The sequence below is a fragment of the Echinops telfairi genome, unplaced genomic scaffold (genome assembly GCF_000313985.2).
Source record: "Echinops telfairi isolate 266 unplaced genomic scaffold, ASM31398v2 ScPeMD7_4225;HRSCAF=4972, whole genome shotgun sequence".
Taxonomy (NCBI): domain Eukaryota; kingdom Metazoa; phylum Chordata; class Mammalia; order Afrosoricida; family Tenrecidae; genus Echinops; species Echinops telfairi.
This window is the reverse complement of record NW_022108124.1, coordinates 14,504,275-14,525,659: the sequence shown is the minus strand read 5'-3', so window position 1 is coordinate 14,525,659 and position 21,385 is coordinate 14,504,275. Positions and strand designations below refer to the sequence as shown.

The 21,385-nt window shown below is 47.8% G+C and overlaps 1 protein-coding gene across 1 annotated transcript in view; it reads right to left on the bottom strand.

Annotated features, from left to right (window-relative positions):
- Positions 1–21,385, bottom strand: part of ENTPD3 (ectonucleoside triphosphate diphosphohydrolase 3) — a gene marked incomplete at its 5' end in the record, with an annotated part of 56,192 nt that overhangs the window by 30,902 nt on the left and 3,905 nt on the right. Inside the window, one exon of the mRNA XM_045294991.1 lies at positions 8,220–8,337. Within this exon, the coding sequence (XP_045150926.1) occupies positions 8,220–8,337 (118 nt within the window). The remainder of the gene's footprint in view (positions 1–8,219; positions 8,338–21,385) is intronic.

Below are 21,385 nucleotides of genomic sequence, written 5' to 3'. Positions count from 1 at the left end.
CGGGCCTGCACGATCCTCATCTTCCTGATTCTGTGTGAGCTCATTGTTGTACACACTGGGTCAGTCCATCTTGTCAAGGGTCTTCCTTCTGTTGTTGCCCCTCTACTTTACCAAGCATGATGCCCTTCTCCAAGGACTGGGCTTCCATGGCAGCACCTCCGACCTACATGAGATGAGGTCTCAGTGTGCTTCCCTGGAGGAGCATCCTGGCTGCACTTCTTCCAAGACAGATTTGCTTGTGCTTCTGGCAGCCCATGGTACTGTCCATATTCTTCGCCAGCACCACAATTCAAATGCAATTCTTCTTTACAGAATAGTCAACTTTCACATGCATATAATATAAGGCAGTTGAAAATACCACGGCTTGGGTCAGGTACACCTTCATCCTCAAAAGTAACCTCCTTGCTTTGCAATACTTTAAAGAGGTCTTTCGGGTGCCTTGTTAGTGCAGTACGTAGTGCGTCAGTCTCACAAATAGGTCTTTCTTCTTTTTCCAAAAAAATACTTCTATTGGGGGCTCTTACATCTCTTATCACAATCCATACATTCATCTAGTGTGTCAAGCACATTTGCATATATGCGCCATCATCATTTTAAAAGCATTCTCTTCCCACTTGAGCCCTTGATTTCAGCTACCCCTTTCTTCCCCCTCCCCCCACTCCCTCACAAACCCTTGATAAGTTATAGATTATTATGTCTATATCTTATATCATCCTCCATCGTCCCTCACCCACTTTTCTGTTATTCATCCCTTTGGGAGGGGGTTCTAGTTTGATCCTTGTGATTGATTCCCCCTTACTCTCCCCACCATTCCCTAATCCTCACTGTTGACCCTGAGGGGTTTATCTATCCTGGATTCCCTGGGTGGTGGACTCTTAACTGTAGCAGTGTACATGCTCTGGTCTAATCTGATTTGTAAGGTAGAACTGAGGTCATGATAGTGGGATGAAGAAAGCACCAAAGAACTAGAGGAAAGTTGTGTGTTTCATTGGTGCTGTACTGCACCCTGACTGGCTCATCTCTTCCCTGTGACCCCTCAGTTGTCCAGTTGTCCAGATGTCCAGTTGTCTACAGATGGGCATTGGGTCTCCACTCCATGCCCCCCCCCCCCATTCACCTTGGGTAAGGTTCTGTTCTTGTACAGCAGATTTACCTAATGCAATGTGTTGTTTGATCTCTTGACTGTGGTTCCAAGCAAGATAAAAGCATTGATCACTTCAATCTTTTCTCCATTTATCACGGTGTTACCTATTGGTCTAGTTGTGAGGATCTTGGTCTTCTTTACATGGGGTTGTAATCTGTACTGAAGGCTACAATTCTTGATCTTCAACATCAAGTCCTTGAGTCCTCCTCACTTTCAGCAAGCAAGATTGGGTCATCTACACACCACAGGCTGTTAATAAGCCTTCCTCAAACCCTGCTGCCATATTCTTCTCCACATAGTCCAGCTTCTCGGGTTATTTGCTCAGCATACAAGCTGAAGGAGTATAGTGAGAGGATCCAACCCTGGTGCATACCTTTCTTGACTTTAAACCATGCAAATGTCTCTTGTTTTGTTAGCACAACTGCCTCTTGATCCAGGTCCACAAGGTCCACGTGAGCACAATGAAGTGTCCTGGAATTCCCATTCTTCTCAAGGCCATCCATAGTTGGTTAGGACCCACACAATAAAATGCCTTTGCATAGTCAATAAAGCACAAGCAAACATCTTTCTAGTGTTCTACGCTTTGCGCCATAATCCATTTGATATCAGCACCCATATCTCTTGCTGAGTCAGGCCCAAATCTCTGGGAGCTCCCTGTCAATGTACTGCTGCAAACGATCTTCAGCAAAGTTTTACTTGCTGGTGATATTATTGATACTGTTCTGTAATTTGACCATTCTCTTGGGTCACCTTTCTTTGAAATGGGCACAGATCTGGATCTCTTCCAGTTAGCTGGCCAAGTAGCTCTTCCCTTATTGGCCACCAGTTATTCCAAGTCCCTTTGTTGGACCGTCCTTTGAGGCTGGCCCTGGCTGTAGCTTCATTGCTCACTTTTCCACTCCTCTCTCATTGTGCTGCAGCCACACCAGTCTCTCTGCTTTTCGTAAAGAATAAAGAGCAGCTTCCATCCTGGGGTGTGCTCTTCCCCCAGATATTCCCTAGGCTCACTCGATCCTGTCACTTTAGCCTCTGCTTAACTGTCCTCGCCCTTCCCTGATCAACCTATGTAAACTAGCATGAGAACTCTCTATCACCTTATCCCACTCGATTTCTTTCTTCACACTGTTTCTCCTCGACCTATTGTGTACCCATTTATTTCCTGTCCCCCCATCTTCTTCATCAGGACAGCTGGATGGTAGAAATGTTTAAGTGCTAGGCTATTACCCCAAAAATGTTCGCTAATTCTTGGAGAAAAAGCCTAGGCACCTATTCTGAAAAACCAGCCACTGGGTTTTTAGTATCTTTATTAGCACCTGAGTTCCATAAGAACAGAGACTTTACTTATTTGTGAATCTCCAGTGTCATAACATTTCTATCAAATATCACACACTTCATAAATGCATTGAGTAAAGAAGGGAACGAATGAACATTTCAAACCAGTATGCAACTCTTTAGCAAGGGAGTCATATAGCCCAATCTGGAGGAAATGACAGACATTCTAATAAGAGTTGGTGAGACCTGGGTAGGAGAGTCGAGGCTGGGGTGTCTGAACATAACACCAGAGGGCCCAGGGCATGGGACCCTGGAAGGAAAAAGGAGATAAGGTTCACGGGTTTATGCAATACTGGGGTTCACAACCCCAAAGAAAAAAGAGTTGAAACTGCTGCTCTCATCTGAGGTGAGGGAGGTGGAGTGGAAAGGAAGAAGCAACAGGTGTGGGCCTCAGCTTGGGTTCCGGCTGACTATTGGCAAAGGAGGCTTTTCCCTACTAAGGTGGCCTACTTTCTTTAGCAATTCTTTGAGGAATTTTGATGGAGGAGATACGGTAAGTTAGGTCTGGTTTCCAGTGACATTGAAAGCATGGATTGAAAGGAAAAGCGTCCCGAAGAAGCAAGCCTGGGACTGCAGAAGAAGGAAAGGCACGTGGGGGAGCAGTGCCCCCCCAAGCCTGGCTATGCCAGAACCCAACAGAGCTACAGGCACCAGCAGCAAAGGCAGCACCCAGTGATTCATGGGAAATAGCAGCAACTGAGGACCGGCACCCACTAGGGATCCACAGGGAAAGTGGTCTCTGAAGGGCGAGGCTACCCAGACAACTGGGTGAGCTGGCATCTGCCACTCCCTCAGATTGGCCCAGGATTGGCCTGGGGACATTTGTAAGGGAGAAATGAGAGACCAAAATTATCTGTGGAGAAGCCACAAGTCCTTGAGGGATTGACCTTTGCTGAACTCCAAACGCTGTAATCTGAGGGTTTCTGGTCAACGCAGAGTATATTTGGAGGCCTGAGGGTACTCTGATCAAAGAAGGACAGATTCATTTATGGATGTGGTATGGGCTCCATGGCCCTGTCCCTCCCTTAAAGCACACAGGCCATCTAGGGTGGCCAAAGGCAATCCTTCCCTCAAGGGACCAGCTGTGATCCACAAAACCCCACCTCTTCCTACAGTGAAAAGCCAGCCTCCTGAGGCTCGCTGTTCAGGATGCACCAGGTTACACAAAGAAGACTTCCATTCTCCCTGTGGGAAAGGCTAACTCTGCATCCCATCATTGCCAGTACCACGGCCTCCAAGCCATTGCATTTGTACAGCTCCTTGAAGGAAACGGATGAGCGGACTTTGGTGAGATGCATTGGTCTAGAGCAGTGGTTCTCAACCTTCCTAATGACTCGACCCTTGAATACAGCTCCTCAGGTTGTGGTGACCCCCACCCCCCCAACCATAAAGTTATTTTTTGTTGCTACTTCATCACTGTCAGTTTGCTATTGTTATGAAAAGGGTCACGACCCACAGGTTGAGAATCACTGGTCTAGATTATGTGGATGCTCTGAGGGCTCTGTTGCACTGTAGGGTGAGGGTATACCTGGAACCCACCTGGAACACACTGGGGGGCAAGCTTCAGACTCACTTAAAGATCATCATGCTTCTTTCGAGGGTGGATTTAAGAACCACATATACATACACTCATTAACTGACCTTGATGATGTCGATTAAAGATGAAAACATAGAAGGCAAAATTACCAAGCTTTTGAGAGAAGACTATCTTTATGATCTCAGGATAGGAAAGGATGTCTTCAATAAAACATGCAAAAGGGTAACCCATACATACTTTGGGCCTCTTCTCAAACCCTCCCTCAATGCAGGAACACTTTGTTCTAACAACCTGGCATTCTGTGATGCTCACCCTCCTGGCACGGTCGCTGAAGACATATGCGGGTGCATAAACTAATGTGGTGAATAAAGCTGATGGTGCTGCACTATCAAAAGATATAGCACCTGAGGTCTTAAAGGCTTGAAGTTAAATAAGCAGCCATATATCAGGGAACCTATAAGCCCACATGGAAGAAGCACACCAGCCTGTGCAATCATGAGGTGCCGATGGGATCGGGTAACAGGCATGAGAAGACCCAACACAAGAAAACAAACAAAAAACATTTTGTTGAGAATAAGGGGGGCTGGAGTAGAGACCCCAAACCCATCTATAGACAATGGGACATCCCCTCACAGAAGGTCACAAGGAAGGGATGAGTCAACCAGGGGCAGCAAAGCACCGATGAAACACACAATATTCCTCTGGTTCTTTGAGGATTCCTCACCCCCACGATCATGACCCCAATGCTGCCTTTCAGTTCTGGCTAGACCGGAGCATGTACACAGGTACAGATAAATGCTCAGGACACCTGGAATCTTGGTCAGATAAATCCCTCAGGAACAGAAATGGGAGTAGTGATACCAGGAGGGTGGGAAGAAGGTGGGGAGAGGAGGGGATGAAGGGGGAACTGATCGCAATGGTGGACACATAACCATCACCACCCCCACCCAGGGGAGGGAACAACAGAAACTGGGGGGGGGAAAGGAGACGGCGTGAGATATGAAAATAATGATAGTTTATAATTTATCAAGGGATCATGAGGGTGGAAGGGGGGAGAGAGGGGAAAAAAGAGGAGCTGATACCAAGGGCTTAAATAGAAAGTAAAAGCTTAGACAATGATGGCAACATATGTACAAATATGCTTGATACAATGGATGTATGGATTATTATAAGAGCTGTAAGAGCCCCCAATAAAATGATCTTTGAAAAAACAAACCAAGTGATCCATAAAGAAAAATATGGATCATTGCCCCTACATAAACATATAAGAACTTCTATTGATCACATGTCACAAAGAGAGTAACATTACCAGCCATAAACTCTGAGAAGATAGTCACCATAAGAGCATATTAACAAAGTACTCACGTGCAGACTGTAAAGAATTCCCAGAATCAATAAAAGTCTAACAATCCAGTAGAAAATAGAGCAAAACACAGGAACAGGGATTTCACAGGAAATAGAAATGGCTATAAAAATATTTAAAAATCCTCAGCCTGATTACTAAACAGGGAAATAGGAATACCCATCACTTACAAGAAAAAACTGGATTAGTAACAACTATTGGGACAACATAAAGGAATCTTAAAAACTCGGCGTTGGCGAACAAAACAAATTACAAACGAATGTATGTTGATTCTAGTTTTTTTATAAAACAGGAAAAACGAAATGATTTCAAGAACAAACCTTTAAACAGAAACAAGAAGACAGTTCATAGAAAATTAAGAGAAAAGAGGAGCTGATATCAAGGGCTCAAGTAGAAAGACAATGTTTTGGAAATGTTGATGGCAACATATGTACAAGTGTGCTTAATACAACTGAATGATGGATTGTTATAAGACTTGTAAGAGCCCCTCCAATAAAATGATTAATAATAATATTTTAAAAAGAAATCACATCAAAAAAAGAAGAAAATTCAGGATCGGTTGGGGGTGGGGTATGCCACGGAGTTGCAATGAAAGAGTAGCACCCAGGGGTCATTAAATATGTGATAACATTCTATTTTGGGAGTTAGCAGCCCATGAGCTAATGGTTTTTTGTATAACCTGGGGGTGGGGGTGGGAGGCAATGGAAAGTAGTGTGGTAGTATTTTGTAATATTTGAAAATCACACAACATTTAAATCATAGTGCCCATAAGTAAAGCTGTGCTAGAAGACTAAAGCAAAACACACACTGCTGTCAGTCAGTTCTGACTCAGCAACGCTACAGGAGAACTGCTCTTGTGAGTTTCTGAGGCTGTAGTATATATTTTTCATTTATTTAATTTTATTGGAGGCTTTTACAGCTCTTATAACAATCAATACATCAATTGTATCAAGCACATTTGTACATATGTTGCCATCAACATTTCCAAAACATTTTCTTTCTACTTGAGTGCTTGGTATCGGCTCCTCTTTTTCCCCTCCCTCCCTCGTGAACCATTTGTAATTTATAAATTATTTTTATTTCCATATTTTACACTGTCTGCTGTCTCCCTTCACCCACATTTCTGTTCTTCATCCTCCTGGGGGGCGGGGTGGGGTGTTATGCGTCCATCATTGTGATCGGTTTCCCCTTTATCCCCCTTTCCCCAGCCCCCTACCATCCCCCTATCCTCATGTTGTCACTGCTCTCATTACTGTTCTTGAGAGGTTTATCTGTCCTGGATTCCCTGTGTCGAGACCTCTTACCTGTACCGGGGTACATGCTCTGGTCTAGCTGGATTTGTAAGGCAGAACTGGGGTCATGATAGTGGGAGAGAGGAAGCATTAAAGAACTAGAGGAATGTTGTGTGTTTCATTGGTGCTATACTACACCCTGGCTGGCTCGTCCCTTCTTTGTGATCCTTCTGTGAGGGGATGTCCCGCGGTCTACAGATGGGCTTTGGGTCTCCATTCTTAGCCCCCTCATTCACATCAAAATGGTTGTTTGTTTTGGGTCTTCTGATGCCTGATACCTGATCCTGTTGACACCTCATGATTACACAGGCTGGTGGGCTTAGTTGCTTCTCTGCTAGATGGATGCTTGTTTACTTTCAAGCCTTTAAGACCTGAGATACTATATCTTTTGAAAGCCAGGCACCATCAGCTTTCTTTACCACATTAGCTTTTGCACCCATTTTGTCTTCAGCAATCATGTCGGGAAGGTGAGCATCCCAGAATGCCAGATTATTAGAACAAAGTGTTCTTAAGTTAAGGGAGGACTTGAGTTAGAGGCCCAATGTCTGCCTGCTACTTTCAAACTTAACCTATACAGGTATGTGCATGGACCTATATCCCTATCATTACATACGAATACATTTACATATGTACATGCCTGTGTTTATACCTCTATAAATATCTTTCGTGAGGCTGTACATTTTTAAGGGAGCAGAAAGCCTCATCTTTCTCTCACATAGCGGCTGGTAATTTTTAACTGCTGACCTTGTGGTTAAGCAGCCCAACACATAGCCCACAACACCATCAGGGCTCCTTAGTAGTACACAGCCATGTCCACTTAAGTATGCATTGAATACCACCCCCAAATGCATACATTGCCCCCTCCCCACAAGAGAAGGCAATTCTCAGTGGATCCCTCATCTTTCTGAATGTCTTTTGCACAGAGGTACCCACTGCCTTGCTTATAAACTCTCTTTTCAAGGATCTTTATATAGTGAACCGCTTCCGAAAGCGACGTGCCTGTCTCCCTCCCAAGCAAAGGGCAAGCATGTTCACTGGCAGTTGTCAAGGTTTCAGGCGGCCTGACCTCAGGGGTCTTCTTCTGTAACAGGACCACTGCATGATCAGGCACCACCTGGCTCTCTGCACACCACCCTGTGAGAACGGAGGCTCTGAGAAGGAGCACAAGAAAGTGGTAATACTCTGCCCATTGCTAGGACTGTGAGTAATAATCTGTACTTCCTTTGTAACCCGGGATTCTCATGCTCTCTGTAAGCACCCACGAAGCTGTGTCAAGGAAAAATCTCAGACCATTCACAGTTCTTGACATGCCCCCCCGTCCCCCAATATTTACAGAGGAGCAAACTGAGGCTCAGTGAAGGGAAGTGACGGGCCCAGGGTCACTCACTGAAGAACAGCAGGACAAACACAAGATCTCATTTCTTCCCACTCAGCCCAGTAATCTTTCTCTGCCTCTGGGGACTTGCCCAGGACTTCCCAGATCTCTGAGCGGCCTTATAAGGAACACTACACAACTCCACAGCGGGTCTCCGAGACATATTACAGCCTTACCTTTCACACTGCATCTGAGCGTTTGATTGACCACTCCTGTATTATTCTCCTTCTCCGCCGGCCACTGATAGACGTAGACTGTGGTTCTGGAAGATCCAGCATCCAGCACGATTCCATACTGGACGAAAAGGAGAAGGAAGAGTCAGAATCAAGCTGATCTCAGAGCAGTGTGGGTAACCAGGCCTCTCGGCAGGTCCCTTGCCCCAGCTGGACCCCTGAGAACCCCGAATGCCTTTGGGGACTTAATTCATACTGCTTTTCTTAGGTAGGGCTGGCCCCCACCAACTTTGTCTCTTTGGATTGTGGGGATGGGATGGAATGAGGCTACTTGGTGTTCTAGGGCATGGTTTCTAGCCTTGGACATGCATTAAATCACTTGAGGAGATTTAAAAACTCCCAGTGTCAAGGATACACTCAGACCAAGGAAAATCAGAACTACCTGGGCATGGATCCAGGCATTGTCACTTTTGTTGTTAAGCTTCCAAAGTGCAGCCATGGTTGAGAACTAGCACCCCAGCGGTCATGTGTACCAGGACTTATCCTCTGACTTCTATTCCAGACCCCGGAATTGGGAGGGCAGAATCCCGCTGGATCTCCTAAGGGAGATAATGGCCCATCCGTCTATCTGTCTTCTAGTTTTCCATCAAATGCTCAGGCTTCTCATCTTGGGGTGAAGCAATCTAAGGAATGGTTCTCCCAAGCAAGAGACATTTTAAATCTCTATCAGCTTTCAAGAGCCCTGGTGGCATCCTGGTTATTCACTGGGCTGTGATCCACAAGGTCAGGAGTTCAAAACTACCAGCTGCTCCACAGGCGAAAGACAGGGCTTTCTACTCCTACAAAGAGTGACAGATCACAAGGATCTACGTATAATCCCTCCCTGGGGGACAGATAACAGAAAAGTGGGCAAGGGGAGACGTCAGACTGTGTAAGACATGAAAAAATAATTTGTAAATTATCAAGGGTTTGTGAGGGAGGGAAAAAATGAGGAACCGATATCAAGGGCTCAAGTAGAAAGAAAATGTTTTGAAAATGAAGATGGCAACAAATGTACAAATGTGCTTGACACAATGGATGGATGTAGGGATCATGATAAGAGTTGTACGAGCCCCCAATAAAATAATTTAAAAAGGGGGAGAAAAAAAAAGAGTGACAGTCTTGGAAACTCACAGGGGCAGTTCTACCCTATCCTATAGGGTCACCATGAGTCAGATGATGGCAGTGAGTTGGGTTTTAAAAAATATATATATCAGCTTTCACAATGGAGCTATTAGTATTGAGAATGGTTAACAACAAAATAATTCGGTAACTAAATTGTACACATGAAGAAATGTGGTGATAACTGTATCTTCGCCGCAATAAAATAATAATGCTGACCTAGTGCTCCCTCTTTGGTAAAAATGCATCTGTACAAATAGGAAGGGGCTGGCTGTCCACAGAACAGGCTGGGGGGTCTTGAACTGTCTTGCTCAGGTAGAGGAAGCACCAAGAGCTGTACTTGCATACTGTCCCCAGCCAGGCACTGGGCCATACAGGACAGAAAAGAGCATGCATTAGCAGTCTGTGGGACCAGGACCAGCAAAGCCAACCAATGCCCAGCATCATCTGGCTATGCCCAGAGTCAGACCAGGCTATGCCTCTAGTCAAACTAGAGGGTTTTTTTGCGGCTTTCCCCTGACAGTACCTGGTAGTATAGGGTACACATCAGAACTGACTCACGGGCAGTGAGTCGTCCCGCCACCCGCACCCCCATACATGCACATTCTGCATCCAGTAGGTTAGGTTAGCTTATGCCAGATGAAGGTGGATTCTAGAGGGGCAGAAGGGGCACCTTCTCCCCTTTCCATCCTTGGCTTCCCTCAACTTTAAAAGCTAAATAGAAGACTGTGTGCCTGGCCCTTAGTGGGTACTCAAGAAATACAATTTTTTAAAATCATGTGTGGAGAAAGTGGTCAAACTAAATCAATACAAGAAAAAAGGAAAAGGAAAAACACCCCTCCAATCCCACTATTGTTTTTTAATACCTGGCTAAACATCTGTTCAAATGGTTGGTCTTCCGTGCAAACACGTCCATGTGTCCACATGTGTTTAGATACCTATCCCATCTCCAAGCCGACACAGGACAACAGGACACCTGGTCCTTTTTAATTCCCATTGCGGTGAACGCACGGGATACAATATTTACCAGGTCAACCCATTTGACAGTAGAGCCGCTGACACGGATGATGTTCACCACCTTGCCTAACCATTAGGCCCGTTCTTTCCAATTCTCCCAACATCACCAGCAGAAACTCCCTGCCCCCTGATATCTAACCTTTCCCAATGCTCTGTTTTTTTTCTTTAAAAAATTATTCTTATTAGCCATTTTATTGGGAGCTCTTACAGATATTACAACAATCCATAATTCAATTAGATCAAGCATAATGTACAATTGCTGCCACCATCAGTTTCAAAACATGTTTTCTTCTTGAACTCTTTGATACTAGAGCTCCCCTGTATCCCCTCCCTCCCTACCCTACCGCCCAGGAACCCTTATTATATATATATATGATTTTCCCTATCTTACACCATCCAATGTATCCATTCACCTACGATTCTGTCATTCATTCCCCTTGAGTGGGATTATACAGCCATCATTGATTTTATTCTCTCCTTTATGTATACAAAATTGACACTCAGTGATTTCTTTCCCTTTTTTCTCTGCAAGACAGGTGTGCTACTTGTAACCATTGACCACAAAGAAAAAAAACGGCATGCAAATTAATGCTCAAAAGAGTATTTTGTGGATATGTATGCTCTGTTCTCACTTAACAGTCTAGGGTACACATCTTGCCCTGCAGTAAATGGGCTTATCAGTCAGTATTTTCAAGGTATTCACGATGGACGGCCAGAAGGGTACATTTGTCGAGGAAGAAGCACGGCCACTGTCCTTCTTAGAGGCAAGGGTGGTGAGACTGCATCTGACATACCTTCCCCCAGGTCTGGTGCAGCGAGAACTCTCTTGGGTGTGTGTGGGTGGGTGGGCCGAGGGCTGCTCCCCCATCTTACATACTGTAGACATGTTGTCAGGAGAGACCAGTCCCCAGAGAAGGACAGCATGTGTGGTTAAGGGGCAGCCACAAAGAGGAAGGCCCTCAGCAAGATGGATGGAGACAGCAGCTACAAGGGGCTCAAGCATAGTCTTCCTTGTGAGGGTGGTGAGGTCAGGGCTGGGTCTCGTCCGGTTGTGCACAGGGTCACTATGGATCAGAACTGCATCGATGGCTTCTAACAACTACTACCAAGTGTGAGAGGCAGGATACACTATTTAACCAATTCCCTGATTCCCGGCATGCAGGAGTGTGTTAGTCCGGGTTGACTAGAGAAACAAATCCAGAGACACCCATGTATGTATAAGAAAGAGCTTTATGTAAAGAGCAATTGTACATTAAGAAAACATCCCAGCCCAGTCCAGATCAAGTCCATAAGTCCAATATTATCCCACATGTCCGATACCCGTCTATAACTTCTTCAGACTCATGCAACACATGCAATGACACCGAGTACAGGAAGATCACAGGTCAGTGGGTGGAAAGTCTTGTGGATCCAGTGGCAGCGGAAGCATCTCAGCATTGGTGGGAGTCTCTACATGGCTCCTCCAGCTCCAAGGCTCTAGCATAGCACCAGGTGTCTTGTCAGCAAGAAGAGGAAGCAGAGAGTGTCTGTGTGTCCTGCCTCCAGGGAGCTATTTATCTCCTTAGTGCCTCCAAATGAGGTAATCAAGCTGCAATTTGATTGACAGGCTAAACTCCACCCCTTCGCAGGTTGAGAGATTACGTAACTGCCCCAAGGAGACTTCCAACCTCTATGATCACACGTGCTTATTTCATTTCAAAGGGAGAAAGACAAGGCTTTCAACTCCGATCAACAGTACCAGTCTCAGAAACCCACAGGGTGTGAGTGGGAGTGTCCCTATGAGTCTGTGACTCGAGTGAGATTTCACTGGAAATAGGACCAAACAGAAACAACCCCCAACTATTGCTCCCACCCCTGAATCAGAGCTTCTCCAAACGGTGAGAGGAAACACCTGTGTACACCGGCATTGCAACTTGGATGGCTTTAGTCCAGGCCCTTGAGTCTGGTGAATGCAGAGCAGGATCCCAACAGGACATCCCCCACGGAGAACAAGGGCGTGCATTGTTCACACTCTGTCCAGTCTAGGCCAACGTCCAGAGAGATTAAAGCACAGGTTGAAACCGAAGGAAAGGCAGGGGCACGGAAGACGCCTGAGCCTCCTTCTCTATCGCCAACCTGCTTGCTTTCTATCCTCCCTCCCTCCCTCCAATGAGTCGATCACCCCCATCCAGTCTCTCCTGCAGGGTGCCGACCCAAAACAACAGAGAGACAACAAGAGACCTGCAACTCACAGAGTGCCTTTCCCTCCTGGGGGTGAAGCCCCAAACTGCGGGGGGCCATGAGCAGAGCTGAGGAACAGGGCCCATTCTCATTCACAACTGAGATTTGTAAGGGTGCCCATTCTCACTTGGCTAAGACCCAGCTCTCACCAGGGTCTGGGGCAGCCAGAGGCTCTGCCCCTTCATCCTTCAGGCACCTGAGGAAAGTGCTGGCAAGCCCCGTCTGAAAGCTGAACTCTGTTTCTGACTCAGACAGACCTATCCCCCATCATCATTCGCTGACATTTTCCAAAGTGGGAGACCGTCTTTAACCAGTGGTCCGAGCACATCTGCCTAGCTCAGTGGGGCTCGCTATGGCTCACTGGAGAGCGAGGGGGGAAATGGATTGTCTTCTCTTCAGCCGCGTGGGTGATTTTTGGATGGAGAGTAATAGTAATCATGGGTCCAATGCACTGTCAGAAAAGAGCACAGCTTGAATGGGGGTCTGAAAGCACACTCGGTGGGGTATCCAAAAGGACAGGCATTAGGACTGAACCCCACGGCTCAAAAACCTCAAGACCGTGCAATGTTCTAAAAGCAAAAGCAAGTTCATAAGGTCAGGCTTCTTAGATTTACTATTCTTACTATAATAAGTGATAGCTTTAAAGTTTATCGTGCCAACATGGCCAATAAACACATGTGGCGTTAATTGAAGGGGGAGAGATAAGTGGCTCGGTGAGCCTCGCCTTTCGAGTTCTCGGGTCTCTTGCTCTGATAGTCGGACCAGGGGGCAGCTGCCTGAGCCAGTTCCTTGCTTCAGTTGGCAAGGCTCACTTCCTGCAAGACATCCCCAAGGAAAAGCTGCATAGACTTACCCCAGTGCAGCCCTGGGTGCTGGAGCAGCCGTGTGGAGACCGCTGCCAGCGCTGAGATGCTTACATGCTCACGGATTAGGCTTTCCCCCTGCAGTCGGCATCATAGTGTGTGTTTTGTGAGATGGAGGAGGGCTTTGTGGACTGGTGTCGGACATATGGGTTAATGTTGGACTTGTGGGCTTGGGAGGCACTGGGTTGGGATGTTTTCTTGATGTGCACTTACCCTTTATATAAAACTCTCTTTTATACATGAGTTTCTGTGGATTTGTTTCTCTAAAGCACCCAAACACAATAAGAGTACTTGTATTCTCTTAAGCCAGGTTCACTATCTTACTTTTCCAGGTTCTAATATCTATTGTAATGGCTATCCAGAACTCAGACAAAATTCAAGATTAAAGGATTCATTAAGGAATTGTAACAACTTGTCATGGCAGTGAGAAATGCTCAAGGTTGAGTAGTTTTATCAGAATAGGTTACAAAGTTCTTTTGAGTCTGCTAATAAATGCCCCAAAGGGGCAGACCACTCCACTTTAAGCCCCAACCTGAAGGCATTCAGCCCAAGTTCTGTGGACCAGCGAACCCAGCTTTGTGAAGTCAGTGCCCAGAGGCAGCCCCCTCCAGTCAGCCTCAGACCCACGGCAGCCACCTCCACTTCCACGGGTCAGCAAGCCCAAGTCCCCAAATTAAGTGCCCAGAAATACCTCACTCCTTCAGCCAGCCTCCTGCAGAAAGCGCTGAGCTTTTGAAGCAGCCTAGGCTGGCAAGCCCAGCACTCCATCCCGTGCTCCAGTTCCTGGTTCTGCTGCTGCTCCTCTCTGCGCTGGCCGTCTTCTGGATCCCAGAGGTTCTCAGGCCCAGAGGATGCGCTCCACGCTGGCTCTTGTTGATCATGAAATCCCTCCTCCTGCTTCTCAGAGGGCTCATTTTATACACAGAGGATGGCCTTCCAGGGAATCCTCTTCACAGTTACTCACAGGTGAATACCATCAGTACCCTTCACGTTTTTTACCAAACCCATGCAGGTAGAGGTCGACAGGTGGGAGTTAGAGAGTTTGGCTAGAAGAGCCACCTGAAGTATCCCATTGCCCTTGCAGTATGAATAAGCATTGAGTACAGGCAGTTTCCAGGTTACTAACAAGATCCATTCTTGCGTGTGTCGTGAAGCCCAATTTATAGGTCACTTGGAACAGGGCAAGTGGTTCTTACTGCACCCTACTTTCAGTTCCTTGGCCCCCCAAGTTGACTGATAACTGGAGTCACCTGGGCTCTCTTTGCAAAGGAATGAATCAGGATCTGAAGGGGAAAAGCCGGGAATTACCTGTAATTTCAGCAGATGCTCAGGTGATTCCAATGATCAGCCAACTTGGGGAACCCAGGCTTTCATGCACGAAAAGACCTCACATCTTTTCAGTGATTTCACAAGCTCCCCGTGCAGCCAGCGAAAAGAACTGTGATGAAGAATCGGTTTCAACACGGTGCTGGTTTGATGGTTTCAAAGTGAGGGCCAATTTACATAACGTTAAAGGTCAAAACACGAGCAAATAACAAATAGTCAACCACACCAAATGCGAGTTAAGAAGGGTTCTGATGCCAAGCACTGTGTTTACATACCTGTTATGACGTTCATAAACAGGTTCTATTATTATCCCCAGAAGTAAATAATTGCCTGTGGTCACAGGCCTGGGGCCAAGCGTGAGTCTAACTAGCCTTCAAGGCTGCACTTATTAGTCCTATGTTTCCCACTGAGTCCCAGGAGCACTAGTGACAGCTTAGTATCAGGGAGCCTGATGGCGTCTCCCAGACTTTCTTTATCCAGAGAGAGGGTCCCTTGAGGACTTACACAGTGTGCAGATCTGGCTGGGGAAGAGGTGGACCCATTTCAATAAGGAATCCAGAGCCTTCTGGAAAGGAAGAAGCCAACGATCCCACCTTGCTTTCCAAGGGGACCGATCTACGTGGGCCAGAAGGCACCTGCAATCCAGGCTGATGACCAAAGTGTGACGTAAAATTAGCTGCCGTGGCTCTTTCATGTTTGTAGCACTGCAAAAGGGTGTGCGAGGTGGGTCAGTGTTGTTGTGCGGCTGGGTGTAAAGGAAGGCGTGCCAGGAGCAGGGAAAGGGCGAATCCGACAGTCCACAGAAATAGCAGGCAAGCTCATTGGGGATTTCTGTACGGAGAAGTGGTATCTCAGGCCCCATGAGACAGAGCAGTGGGCTCCCTGGTCCACACGGATGAAGCTGAGTGCCTTCAGGTGGGAGGCTGGCTTGCAGAGCGGTGTGCCCTTTGGGCATTAATCAGGGCTAAAGGAGCTTTGTAACATTTGCCCAAGCAGGGCATAGGCCTAGACATCACATGGTTGAGAGGCAAAAACCAGAGAGAGGCTCCAGCCAGCATGGCTGAGAAGAGGTGCTCTTCTGGACAAAAGGGCAGTAGCCTTCATGTGTTCTGATCTTGTGACCGATGAACTTCCCTAAGAAGCCCCTATAAGAGTTGAGCATTCTCTGTTGAGTCTGTGGTCAATGAGCAGCTTATCAAACCCAACAGTGAGAGAGTGGCTTGGGTGGGTCCGATGGTATCAGAGTAGGACAAAGAAGAAAGGGCGGGGGGAGCATGTCTAATCACAATCAGCCTTGGGCAGAGGTGCAGTCGGACTCTCATTCTTACTTCTGTACATCCGATGTGACTTCCAGGCCATTTTCTCAAGAGGAAGGAAGGGAATGGTGTCCACATCCCTGGGGCCCTGTGACTGCTTTGGAAAGTAATGAATGAACACGGGAGTGTGGACTAAAATGGCCCATGACCTTGGCGCCCCATCTGTGGAACTAATGTGTCTCCAGCAGGTCACAGCTGGCACCCAGGAAACCATGGGGCTGTGCGGGACACACGGTCAACAATGCCATCAGGTGGCCCTGAGAGGCAATGGAAATGGGATACTGACCCTATAAGACCCAGACGCTTCAGGGCTCCTGGGTAATTAGGACTCAGGGTGGGGAGAAGAAGCCTCCAGAGGAAGCTACCGGGCTTCAGGATAATAGAGCAAGTGGTGGCCTGTGTGGAAAATAAAAGCCATGCTATGAGGTTTACTCTTCAAGCTGGTGGAACAGGTCTGACCAGTAGCACGAGGAAAAAGGGACTGGGGACATTTTAGACCCTTGACTGAGTTTTAATAGTTTCTCTCTAAAACTCAAATAAGCCACGGTCAGAGAAGCCACTGTTGGGTTTAAGAGCCAGATGCCATGACATTTCCTGACGGTTCTGAGCCACAACCTGGGGTCCACTGAGAATCAAGGGGCTGACCCCTCGTAGCCAACTGTCAGCAGGAGTACCGAGGCAAAACAGGGCTTTCAAACAGAAAACACTTAAAACCCACAAGCAATGCAAACGGATGCCATTCTGGTCCCCGAGTGCTCCTTGGACAAACAGGAGAGAGGTCTAGCAACACCCGAGAAAGCCCCGTGTGAACCCAGGACCAAAGGCTAGCCTTGGAAGGTTCACCTGGGTTCACCTGACCCAGAACGTCTGTCTTGTCTTGTCTCCTAAGTCATCCATCCCATCCAAGAGAATAAGCCTCCGGAGTCAATCTGACAATGTTCTACAACTTCCTGTCCCCGAGAGCTGTGACTAGGGTCTGCAGCCTAGACCCTGAAGAAATTAAAGCTCTTTCCTTTGAACGGTCTGTTAATCGGGGGAGGGTGTGCTTACACCAACGGCAGGTTTTCCCTCCCTCTATACTCTGGGTAGGAGCCCGGGTGGTGTCATGGTCACGAGTTGGGCTGTGGTCCGCAAGATCCCCAGTTGTTTGAAACTACCAGCCCCTCCTTGGGAGAAAGACTGGGCAGTTCTACCCTGTCCTATAAAGGTCACTAGGAGACGGCATCAACTTGTTGACAGTGAGGTTTATTTATTTTTTTATACCCTAGGGAAGGAGCCTTGGTGTCACTGCGGGTGAGACATTGTGCTGCTAACCACAGGGTTGGCAGTTCCAAACCCACTGGCTGCTCTACAGTAGTTAGATGAGGTTCTCTGCTCCAGTAAACATGTATCATCTCAGAAACCAGGGGTCGCTATGAGTTGGTTCAATGGCAGTGGTTATGAGGGACCAGCTCCACAGCTGTCTGTCACTAGGACCCTGGCATGTTGCTCAAAGCTGTCCTCACATGTCATGAGATCAGGCTCTTAAACCCAGTCATGGCTTACCTGGCCTTGGTTTATTTGAGCAGAACGAGTGAACACTCAGTCCCTCTGGGAGAGAGAGCTGGTGGCACAGCAGTGACGCGCTTGACTGCTAACTGAAAGGTCAGTCGTTTGAACCCACCAGCCATTCCACATAACCAAGATCACAACCCAGAAACTGTTGGGGGAGTTCTCCTCTGTGCTTACCGGGTTGTTATGAGTTGGGATTGACTTGAGGGCCATGGGATGGGTTTGGTATATACTCTGGGTGGTGCAAACAGGCTGCACTCGATTACTCACTTAGAGGGAGGCAGTGTGAGCCCACTCAGTAGGATCACGGAGGAGAGGTCTGGCAACCTCCTCTATAAAGAGTCCAGTCCAGAAAACCCGATGGGGAACACATGGGGTTGCTATGAGTCAGATTTGCCTTGACAACAACTTTTTCTTCTTAAAGATGAATTCTGCTATTTTTAATATGCGTAACTTGGGAAATATTCGCCCCCTTTGTTCTTCTGTTTTCTTAGCTGCCAAAGGAGAGTAATAGTATTGTCTACATGGAATGGGCTCGGAAGGGCCCCATCACATTCCTTTAGACTCACCACTGTGGTGTGGGCATAAGCCATCCATCTTGCACTTGTCTGAGCAAGGCTTTCTCTGGTAGCCTGGGCCCAGGGTAACTAGAACACGGTAGGCCAGAGTGCTGGTGTAACCTTTATGTGGAACTGCTCTCAACCAGTGATGGAGGGGAGTTGGTATATCATTAGCCCTCGAGTCCGGTAACGATGAAGCATGGCCCTTGGGAGAGGACAACCCTGAGGCAGTGTGGCAGTTACATAATCTCCTGTCAACTTGAGTGAAAGGGTGGAGTCTAGCTTGTCAATCAGGTTGCAGCTTGATGACCTCATTTGCAGGCATCACAGATGAATAGCTCACTGGAGACCAGACCCATGCTACTGCATTCCCTTTCCCGCTGTTGAGACACTCAGAGAACTAAAGGAGACCCGTGGAGACCCGTGCTAGCATTTAGATGCTTCCACCGCCACTGGATCCATAAGACTTTCCACCCACTGGCCTGTGATCTTCCTGCATTTAGCATCATTGCATGGGCTGCTTGAGTCGAAAGAGGTAAAGAGGAATTTATGGACTAGTATCAGACCTATGGGCTAATATCAGACTTATGGACTTGATCTGGACTGGTCTGGGATGTTTCTCAATATTCAATTGCTCGTGTAGATAAAGCTCTTTTCTTATACACACACGAGTGTCTAAGAATTTGTTTCTCTAGTCAACCCTGACTAACACAGATGGATTCTGCACTGACTCCTGAGAGGTCCCTACAGAGTTAAGTCTCCAATGCTTACAGCTCCCAGCCAAGTTTGCGTGCCTTTCATTCTTCCACAGTTCCCACTGCTTTCTCCCACAAGAGACCTTCAAGATGCTTTCCCTTTAAATTCGTGGTTTCGAATTCTTTAACCATCATTGGAAACTAAATGTAACTATCTCCTCCACTGGAAATGCCGCAAAGAATTGCTTCAGGGAGCTGCTGAATCACGTGCCCTCTAGGGGCTGCCCACCCCCCACCCGGCCCCTGCTTCCCGGGATCACTCCTAGGGAAACTATGCTCACTTGCATATCCTTCTCGGAGAGTCTGCTTGGAGTGGAGCCGGCCAAAGCCAGTGGCACCGAATCTCCTCCCACGCTGTTCTTTCCCCTGCCCGGGGCTTCACTTTACTTAGTTGACTCTTCTCATTGTCTAGGCCATTCCTCTACCTCCAGTAGGAACCCCCGACCTACCTCTGACCTGTCAGGAAGACTGGAAGCCATCACTTGACGACCGCTTTAGCCTGATGTGTCGTGGCACAAGAGGCAAAATCTTACAAATGGAGGCTTCCGCCCTGCCCCTGTCCTCAGACCTGTGTCCTTCCCTCTCTGGCAGATACACAGAAGAAGGAGCCTCATGCAGCTACTCACGGATATCTTACCTCTAAGCTCTGACTACACCCCTTGCCAGAAGCTGTCCCCACTGACCACGCCTCAGACCAGCAGTGCCGGCCACCCTCAAGAGGTGGTCCACACAGAGCCCTGACGCAGACTTGTGGTCACTGGGGGAGGGTTGTCTGGGTACCAAGCACTGTGGTGTATTCTAGAAGGGGTTGCAGGGGGCACGTTCCCATGACCCAGGGAGAGATGAAGCTGGGGTCCTACTAGAGAGGGTGGGGGGTAGCTAGCACAGAGCGTCCAGTTATCAGGGTCTACAGATGGTCCTACATTTCCTCCTGAATTAAACAAATCCCCCTGCCCCTGTGGCTGGTCCTTGTCAGGTAAGTCCCATGCAGAAGGAAACGTAGGCCTCTTCTTCTCAGAGGCCAGCAGCCCCTCCTGGGTTCTCCACTCAGAGCTCAGCGTCAGGGAGAGGGGAAGAACGGAGCAGACAGGTGGCAGGAGTGGAGACTTCTGGTTGTGGCGTCATAGGCTGACCCTCCCTGTGTGTTGGCTTGCAGTGGAGGTCCCCGTGCTGCCTTTATGTAGTGTATTCGAGGGAGGCAACGCCTGGAGCTCGGGGAGAATGGCTTCTCTAAGCTCCAGCTCATGTCTCTGGACAACCAGACCATGGGTTTTCCTCTCATCACCGGACAGTTGCATAAGGGGGTTCTTGCCCGCCCTTACGTTCTTCCTGGTGACTGAGATAAGTTTAGTAAAATGGCCAAATGCCATTATGGAAAGGAGATTCAATGTGACCCCTTCAGCAGTGCGACTTCCAGCGGGAGCTCTCACCCACCCATGGGCCCCTGGCAGTACTGGTTTTTTTTGTATTTTTAAAAGTCACTGTATTTCAAGCGTAGCCCTTGAGCATCCATTCTGAGCAGGCCCATGTAGGTAACACTGCCTACGGTCAAGTATGACTGCCAAGCGAGAGGTCCATAACCCAGTGAAAAGCCCTGGGTTCTACGGCCCTCAGCTAACACGGACTTTCCATTTTTCTCCCAAGAGGAAGACAAAACAAAAACAAAGAGGAATCTGTGTCCGAGATCACCCATGGCTCTCGAAGCCTAAAACAGGTGCCACCTGGCTCTCTGCAGAACACGCTGGCTGACCCAGCCCCAAACCACTGAAGACTTGGGGACTCCCTTCACCTTCCACTGGATGGTCTCTCTGGTAATAAACGATGGTTGTCCATCTGTCAGCTGTTGTCCATGAGGTTATTGTGGGGATGGACGTATCGGGGGTCTGAGAGAGGTCTCTGGGACTGGCTGTTCACACCGTGAGCGGTCTTGTGGGGAGAGGGTCAAGGCACCTGTTCTAGACCCGAGAGGGGCAGCACAAACGCTGTGCAAACAGGAGACCATTTGCAGGCCTGGATTTTTTCGATGACCCAGGCTGAGGCCAGAATCAGAGCCTGGCTCTCCTGATCTCTACTCATGATCAGAGCTGTGTGGTCTGGGGAAACGAACAAGCTGGTGAAAATGAAAACATATACCGACGGATCAAAGCTTGATAGCTATGTTAGCTGTGTTTCCTACCAATCGCAGCCAAAGCCGGTCTTTGGAGAAAGGGCCCCACCATCAATCTGTAGCCTCAAATTTCACAAGCCCAGCATTCCTGGACCGTCTCCCTGGAGTCTGACATCACCATCCCATGGATGCAGCCAAAGACAGAGGAGGCTGATTTTCTTCTCTTCCAACTCAGGGCTTTAGAGTCACTGCTATCACAGCGGTCTCGGAATAGCCTTTTTTTTTTTTGCCTT